The sequence below is a fragment of the Dioscorea cayenensis genome, chromosome 18 (assembly GCF_009730915.1).
Source record: "Dioscorea cayenensis subsp. rotundata cultivar TDr96_F1 chromosome 18, TDr96_F1_v2_PseudoChromosome.rev07_lg8_w22 25.fasta, whole genome shotgun sequence".
Taxonomy (NCBI): domain Eukaryota; kingdom Viridiplantae; phylum Streptophyta; class Magnoliopsida; order Dioscoreales; family Dioscoreaceae; genus Dioscorea; species Dioscorea cayenensis.
In genome coordinates this window covers 13,423,431-13,432,982 of record NC_052488.1, presented here as the reverse complement: position 1 = coordinate 13,432,982, position 9,552 = coordinate 13,423,431, and the positions used below count along the sequence as shown (strand labels likewise).

At 34.0% G+C, this 9,552-nt stretch overlaps 1 protein-coding gene across 1 annotated transcript; it reads right to left on the bottom strand.

Annotated features, from left to right (window-relative positions):
* LOC120282809 (peptide methionine sulfoxide reductase-like) lies at nucleotides 1–743 on the bottom strand. Its single transcript, XM_039289655.1, has 2 exons — nucleotides 681–743; nucleotides 1–318 (listed from the first exon to the last, which is right to left on the bottom strand). Exons 1-2 carry the CDS (start codon nucleotides 741–743, stop codon nucleotides 1–3), a joined length of 381 nt encoding a protein of 126 aa, XP_039145589.1.
* Between the last annotated feature and the right edge of the window lie 8,809 nt (nucleotides 744–9,552).

Here is a 9,552-nt window from a genome sequence, read left to right as displayed (position 1 = left end):
CTATCTCAAGACATAGTGATGAGAGAGAGTCATACTGTTTAGATTGCAAGCAATGCGAGGGTCAGTAAACTGCTCAGCACTGCGAAGGCTAAGAGCCTCACAAAGCTTGATGTAGTCTCTCTGGAGGTAATACTTTTGATGACGACTCTCTGCCATGTAAAATTCTCCATTGTTATTCATGGAGCAAGGCAGAATCTTAGTGACAATACTCCTATTCAACTTCATTTGTTGCTGAACCTTAGACTCATGAGCTTGTTTCTTCTCCTCTTCATTTCCATAAAAGATTGTATATCTATAGTGTGTGCTAACACCAAACTCCTGTAACATAACAAATCCAATTCCTTTTGCATATCGAACCATATATGCTTCAAAATCAGATAAAAATACTCAAAAACTGATTACCAGGTAGGCTTTCTTTGTAGGATCATGGCTTGTCGAGAAGACATTAAGAAGTGTTCGATACGATGTTTGCACATAAACATTGATATCTTTTCTTGACTTATTTGCACAGTATTGTTGTGTTGTGCATGTCTGTATTATTTTGTTGTGCATGTCTGTTGTTTTGATGCCATGAACAAAATTATTGCTCTGGGTAACTGAAATTATCCGTAACATTAGCAATTGTTTTTACTAAGATTTAAATCAAAGTTTCAAATTGTTTATATGTTTCTGAATATGACTTGGTTTTGTGCAACAGGGACATGAACATCCTTCTTTGTCTTCTTAGGATCACCAAGAACCATTGCCGTTGGGGCTTCTTGTCCTCCGACCACCCTCACCACCCTTACTACCTTCAATGCAGGATCTCTGAGCAATGTAGGGCTCGCCGTTCTCACACTTGAGCTTTCATCATTATATCATCATCATCTTCTTCTTTCTTCTTGTTTCTTGTTTCTTCTTTTTTCTTTCTTTAGATATTAAAGTCAATGTGTTAGGTTTGGATCTTTTTTTTTTAAATTAGGTTTTGTTAATGTTTTAGTTTCTCATGGAATTATTTGTGTTTATAACATATACATAATCTATTGTTTTTTTTTTAGTTTGAATCTTATGAATAGATTAGTAAAATTAGAATTTGGAATAAAAAAGATTAGGTTTTATCCTAATAATTAATGACATGCGGTTTATATATATATATATACATTGTTTGATTTGTTTTGGTTTTGAATGTCATTAATTAGCACTGCATGAACCTAATTACACGAGTTCTAGCAGTGGCTGCTTATCTCTATCAAAGGTCACGGTTACCCCATGAAGTTTTATTGTTAGAGTTGTTTCAGAATTCCTAATCCATTGGTTTCTAAGTTAGTTTTTTGGGATGGATTTTCCCCTTGTATTTCTCCAATTCATGGTATGTAATCATCGCCAATATGCCTTTAATATTTGTGTTTTGAACTAGCTTTTGTAGAACTGGATTGCTGCTCTATTATAAGTAGACTTTTTTATTTTATACATGCATGCATACCGTATAGTGCATATGCAGCCTTGAATAGAAGATATTATTTTCATACTACCTTCCATGAATCTATTACTTATTCTTATGTTACTAGTATCACTACTGCCACAACTACTACTACGTTTGTGAACAGGTGAGAGTATGTGGGAGCACTGCATATGTTACCCAAACTGCATGGATTTAGAATGGAACTATACAAGAGAACTTCCTATTTGGCATGCCGATGAATTCAGGCAAATACAAGGAAGTTATTCAAGTTTGTTGTCTGGAGAAGGACATGGTGATGAAGTTTGGAGACCAGACTGAGATTAGAGAGAGAGGGATCAATCTAAGTGGTGCCAGAAGCAGAGAATTCAACTCGCCAAGGCTGTTTATCAGGACTCTGATGTTTATCTACTTGATGATGTCTTCAGTGCTGTTGATGCTCATACTAGTTCTGAGATCTTCAAGGTTTTCATTCTCTTTCCTTGTTCCTTTTTGTATGCTTTTGATATTACTAGTTCTTAGTTTTTCATTCATTGGTGGTGGTGTTTCGTAGGAATGCGTCAAAGGAGCTCTCAGATAAAATAGTCCTGCTTGTTACTCACCAAGTTGACTTCTTGCACAATGTCAATTGCATCTACGTGAGTAGTCTCTGATTCCTCTTTGTTATTTATTTGTTCATTTTTACCGTATAAAGTTAGAACATAGCTCTGATTTATTGCTAATTTTTTTTATAATGATTTATTGGTGAAATTCAATCACGTAACAAGGTTAATTCAAGTTTATGGATGGATTTCACAACAATGGATTCAATGAATGGCTATGATTCCAGTTAGAATTAATTGGGAGCTTTATCCTCTGCATCACCTCTTTGCTCATTGTCATGCTTCCTGTGAATATTATCCAACCAGGTACCTCTTTAAAGCTATCCCTTTTTTCTGCTTTCTTTAAGTTTGATAACATATCACATTAGTATAGTGTAGATGATAATTAAAGTACAGCTTTTGGACTTAAAATTAGCTATAGGCTCAGAAATAACCATTCAAAAACTCATAGGTGTTTGGCTGATATCTGAAAATGCTCAAATATAACACAAAGGTTGTTTGTGGTTGGCATGCGGTATGTGGGAACTCACATGTGTTTCTTGTGATGCAGAATATGTAGGCCTATCTTTGTCCTACAGCCTACCAAGTTTCAAATGTCTTCAGTTGAGTCCATAATTAAAGGTGAGCCCCCATGTATAATTGCTAAGATGCACAAAAAAAATCAAAGTTTTGTTAGATAGTCATGACATGGTCACTTAGTTTGAACCTTGTGGACTCTTGGGCTGGAGATAAAGTGAAAGCATGGCATAGTATTGGACTTCTGGAGCTGTTGCTTCATTCTCACATCATCACGTGATATGTTTAGGGTTTAGATATGAGAGTATTTTTAAAAAGTTTTGAGATTAAAAATATCTGTATCTTCAGGATTTTATACATATATCATTCTTCATTACAATTGTATACTGCTATATAAAATGTTCTGAGATTATCCCTTGTTGAAAGTCTGTATATATTAACTTTATAGGTTAAGAATCCATGGCCCAATGTTGATATACTTAGTGGAGTATCACTGAACCATTTCGGTTTAAGTGAAGATAGGTGAGAGCTAGCTTCTTATCACTAAGTATATGCATGATCATTTCTAAACCTACTGGCTTTATCTCCTGACCTAACCAAAAAATTTGGTCGATTAAGAGGCCCAAGAGTGTGACCTTGGACTGGCTTGAAAACTACCGTAAGAAATCTGCTTATTGTCTGCAAATGTAGTAATTAATATCTGCAACTCCCTAATTATCATGATGTGATAATCAGGGAGTTGTTGGTGAGTTTTGAAGGATGCTATGATCGTGATTTTGTGTTGGTTGTTTTGTTTTTTCAGGTTCCTGTTATCATGATGTGATTAAGCATCCAATGGACTATGTGACAATAAGGAAGAAGCTTGACTTATGTGATGAGACTGAGGAATTGCTTTATAGTCTTGTAGAAAACTCACTGCACGAGTGAGCACTAAAATTATTATTAATTCATTGGATTTTTTGTTATTCTTTTCATTCAACTTCTACCTATTTTGTTGAGTTTTGTCTTAAGGTTGTTAGTAAATTTGTGATTTTAGTAACATTTTTGTTCATTTTGCCAATAAATCAATATTATATATATTTTAATAAAATTAATTTCATATAAATTATTTTTTTTCACAAAATAAACAAAAGCGTGCCTTAAGCCGTAACAAAAAAAATCTCGTTAAAAATTGTGCCAAATACCGTGAAAAAACTATAGCATGTAAAATTGTGCTAAAAATTGTGCCAAATTCTGAACTAATAAAATCGTGCTAAAATCATGCCAAATACTGAACCGATAAAATGGTGACAAATATGGAACCAAAGTTTGTGCCAAAAAGCAATAGTAAATACGCACAATAGTAAAAAAACCGTGCCAAAAACAGTAACAAAGTTTGGCATGGTATTAAAAAATGGTGCCAAAATATATTTGTCACAATGGCTATAGGCACGGTTATTTTTTGGTGCATCATAATCTATAATTTTTGAAACAACATCACTATGAAATACAAAAATTTATATATGTAAACAAGTACCTTAAGACAACAACATATGAAAGCAAATAAAAAACACATTAATTTCAAACAACTCATATAAGTCCAAAAAATTCATATAATTCTCCATGTAAACTCCATATGTAAACTCTTACAAACATACCTATAAAAGTCTTCAAATACACATAAACGTCCAAAAGTACAAACATAAGTTCTAGAAGTCCACAAAGTCAGACATGTATATAACCATTCATATGAGAAATTCCCACTAGAAAGAAGCCATCCCGAGGGGGAATAAGATTTATCCACTTTCATGTTGATCTAATTCTATAAGTAAAACAAATTAGCACACATTAAGTTTCATGTTCAAGTAAATTTGCAATGGAAAAAATTAAAACATAATTCATACCATCTCCACAACTCAAGAATATCAGTCAAATGATTCAAAAAAATTCCTCCAAACAATCCTTGTGCATTTCTTCAGCCATGCCAAAGAACATTCGGGCTCATGCATCATCCATCATCATATGCTCATATACCCTCCGAATTTGTCATGTAGAGTAGCCATACTCTTTCAGCTTCATACATTCTTCTGAAAGTTCTTTTGTAAAAGTAAGAGATTAACTAGATCTAACCGATTCAAATGCCGATTCAAATGCTTTGTTTATGGTGGTCGCCAACTCAAGAAGTGGCTCATCGTCAGTGTTTGCTTTGCGCTTGCTTTTCCTTTTCTTTCTCTGGGGACTAGTCGCTGATGTATGCTCAGAAGTGCCAACTTGAGTCTTAACATATGGGGAAGCATCATGTGTGTTTGCATCTCCGAATGACAAATCAACAAAATTGTCATCCGGGGATCTTGGACTTGGTGCCATCCGAAGTCCGTATTTGTGCCAATTTGGGTTCCATCATTTTAAATGGCATAATGACCATGCGCTTGATCATTGCTACATATAATCTCCAATAGGTCATAATCCTCGATTGTCTTATTCAAATATGGTTCATCTTGTACATGGAGATGCACAACACAATTTGTAAACATTACAATTTATTACCAAAAACTATTTTTCACATAAAAGAAATACCTGAATATAGTCTCTGTACTCAACCTCTCCCATGATAATTGACTTTAAGGTTGTTGTCTCAACCCACACCACTCATGTCTTTCAATTTTTAATCCTTGCCCACCATTTGCTTATTGTCCTCAGATGATTTCCCACATTGGCCTCTATAACTATCACCCCAAATATATCCTTCATTACTCGAATTGCACCTTTTGGTTGCTTGTGGTTTAAAGCCTTTGTCAACTTTTAGCCCTTGTTCAACTTGGCTAGCCATGAATCAAATGAAATAGCAACTCTCAGCTGGTGTCCATCTCTTGGTACCTGATGGCCTTGATGTGGATTTCTTAACTGATGAGGCGTGGTTGCATTCAGACGTATTGTGTCCCTCCATTTTACTTGTTCATGTAAGTCAAACGTTATCATTCAATAACATAACAAAATAAAAAAATAATGAATACATGTAAGTCAAACATTATCATCCAATAACATATCAAAATCAAAGTAACGAACTCATTAAAGTTAACCATAATCATACAATAACATGTCAAAACATTAACAAAACAAAATCAAACTAACAAACATATTTCAAGACAATACTACAGTAGTTCATAGACATTGGCTTGGAAAGTACCTAGTTGTTCACCCACATTTCAGCTGCAATTTGATCACGCCGAGCAGCCCACTCTTGTGCTTCTTCTCTTTGCTCCCTAGCAGTTCCTTGTGAAGTTTGTTGTGGTATCCAATCTTTCTTAGATGGAATGAATTCATCCTTACCACCACGAATGATGTAATTGTGTAAAACACAACATGCTAATACGAGCTCTGCATGTGTCTTAAATGGGAAAAAAAAGGCCTAGGAGATAAAATTTTAAAGCTTCCTTTTAAAGAACCAAAGGCACACTCAACAGAGATATGAACATATGAATGTTGCAAGTTAAAAAGATCTTTGGCATTTTGAGGAGTCCTTGAGCCAAAGTCCCTCAAATGGTACCTAACCCATCTATAAGGGGGTATGAAACCTGGAAGCGTGGCATATCCCGCATCAACAAGATAATAATTTCCTAATAATAAAAAAATTGTAAGAATAAGATAAATGTTTAGAATTTAATTTATTTTGGGGCATTTTTTATTAAAAAAATATGACTCTATGTACCTTCGGGGACCCTTAGTCCGTTAGGTCATTTAAGAGCATCGCGAAGCACTAAAGCATCATGTGGTGAAACTTCCCAACCAGCTAGAACATAAGTGAAGCGCAAGTCAAAATCTACAGCTATAAAGACATTTTGGGTTAGGCAAGATTTTCTTCCTCCAAATGCTGCAACTTCAGATGCCGTGATAGAAGCATGAATATGTGTCCCATACAAGGCCCTGATGCAGTCCTAAGATCTAGTGCATTATGTTAGAATTAACCTTAAAAAAAATTATATGTGATATCTAATATAAATATACCTTAAAGTACGGGTATAATGTCCTTCTCGCTACTATGTATGGATGTGTTTGCATACTTGGTGGCCGTATGTAGTCATGTTTTAGTTCACCGATTACAAATAAGACATGGTGGAAGTATCTACTAACCATCTCACTTGACCTTAAAAAATTGTGGGCAATAAAAAGATTGCGTTGATTATGTCCAATAGTGTGCAGAAACATAAACAATTGCTCCTCTACAATCATGTGTAATGTATCACGCATGTGACCTTTTGCACCTAGGATGGTGCAAAGGTTAAAAAATCTTGATTTGTCCATGTGAACCATGTTTATACTAGTGGCATCATTCCCATTTACTAACCTAGACAAATATGATGGTGCAAAGGTTAAAAAATCTTGATTTGTCCATGTGAACCATGTTTATACTAGTGGCATCATTCCCATTTACTAACCTAGACAAATATGTTTCCCTTATTTGTAGTCTGTCACAGGATGGTTCTCTACATATTCGACGTCTTTTGTTGCACACATGTAACATCACAGCATAGGCCACGACCAAAACCATTATTTTTAATAGGTACAATTCATCAACACCATTGCAATGATCCATCTAAAATAATTATTTTGAACATAATAGTTAATATTACATAATTGGAAGATGATATATATATATATATATTAACAAATTAATTAGTGGGGTTATAATTTCGGAGAACAACCATTATAAATCTATTTCTCTTGAAATCTCTAGCTAGTAATGTTGAACTATTTAAAAGTGAAACCAATCGAAAGATTGACATGCATGCAAAGCAACTAAAAAACTATTGAATCATGGCAATATGAGGTGGTGTGCATAATTTCAAGTGTTTTACACAATCATAATTTAGTGTGGATCATTGCCAACATGAAGTGACATTCATACACTACCACAAAACCTTCTATCTAAGCAATTAGAACAATATAATCCAAGGTGGTGTGCATAATTGCAAGTGTTTAGACAATCTATTCTTCTCATACCTGACAAATTTGATGTGAACATAAATAACATTAGTTTAGTGTGGATCATCATTGCGATAAAACAAATATTCTATTAATTGCAAGCCTAGTCAGTGGTTGAACAAAAATACAAACAAAGTATTCCAATACCCCTATTTGCTTGCTTTTTCAATGGTTGAAATTTCATTTTTCAAATTTAGCCAATACATCAAAAGTGTCACACAAATGAAGGAGATTATGCTTGCAAGGACATGTGAACTTTTTTCTATTGATTCTTTTTTCTTCTTTTGAACATAAGTATTAATTAATATATTCTCACATAAAATAAACTAGAAAAATTTATGCACTTGAATTAAATATGACTTATATACAACAAAAGAATTATGGGCATATAGAAACATAACTGAAGCTTAAATTAAAACATCAAAACCAAATTAAGAAAAAAAAATTGACAACAACAATAGAGACAAATCAAAAAAATTTGAACAATCTAGTTTGATACCAAACCATTATTAATTGAGAAATAAAAAATGTATTCAATGAGAATCCAATGAGAAATAGTATCACACTAGCAACATTATTAATTTACCATGAATGTTGCATTTCCAGAATATTCATATATATATATATATATATAACAAAGGCTGAAATCCCAAAAAAATGGAACAAAAACCAAACATAATAAGCAAAAAAATAGACCAACCAAGTAAAGAGAGCATCGGTGGTGGTGGTGGTGATGGTGGAGGCCTTCACCTCAGGTGGTGGATTTCAAAACAAAAAGTTAGAGGAAAAGAAAGAGAACAATGATAGGTGGAGAAGATTTGGTGCACTTTGTTCTCTCTCTAGTGCAGTGAAAGGAAAGCAACTGGACATCTATCCAGAAAGAAACACCACCATAACCACCACCAAAATCAGCCCTTTTTATATGTTTTTGGGGACACTAGAAAATGATCTATTTTTGGTGGTGGATTAGTCCAAAACACTGAATGAAAGAATCAAAATAAATACAATCTAGAGAGACGTTCACCTTATTTTTGTTGTTGTTGTTGCTGCTACGGTTCCTGCAACGTGGTAGGAAAAGAGCATGACGAAGCTGGGGTGATGTTCACAGTCAGATCTACAACTTTGCCATACAATAATTTTAGTTTTAGAGGTGAAGAACAGGGCTCAACAGCAGATCTACGATGAGAGATCGTTAACGAAGAATGGCGCTGAAGAACGGTGTTGGAGACCAATGACAGTGATGAAGAAAAGGAAGGTTGAAATGTGCTTGTTGCTTTTCAATTACCTTGTATTCAGTATTATGGTGAATTTTACCGTAATACAACACACAGCTGATAGTTAGTTTTGTGTTATTTGGAATTACATTTGGATTTGCAAGTACATCAAAACAAACATTAATTTTTTTAAAAGTGCAGTATTTTCAATTACATGTAAACTCAACTACCCCCAAACAAACAGACTTGTAAACTCAAATACCCTCAAACAAACAGACTCTTAATGATTAACAAATTGTTATAAATCTTTACTAATTTTTTTATTCTTGTTGACCATGCTCACCTTTTTTTTATTTATTTTTATAACAGTGGATAAATTACAAATCTTTTTATTTTTATTTGAAAAACTTTATATTTGTTTTTTCTTGTTCCTTATATATATATTTCTCTTTTTCTACTTTGTTTTCTTTGAGGTTTTTGTTTTACCGAAGTTCAATATGCACGGATTAGAGATGCACACAAATATGAAGCATTTCAATAAGCACATGTTGATGTACTTTCCGCAAGTGCACATATTGTAACAAATAAGGCAATGATACCCGTGAGGGGTAGGGTTGTCAAACCACAGTGACTGGGATTCTCAGTACTAATTTCTCCTCTAATTTCTAGTTGATCAATAATGGGTTGGTTGTGAACTAACTGAAGTGAAAATAATCGAGAAGGATGAAAGAGAGAGGTACGAACAGGTAGAGTATGCAATCAATGAGAAGTAAAACCCCGGACTAATTCCCAAGTGCATTAGTGTACTAACTTGCTGACA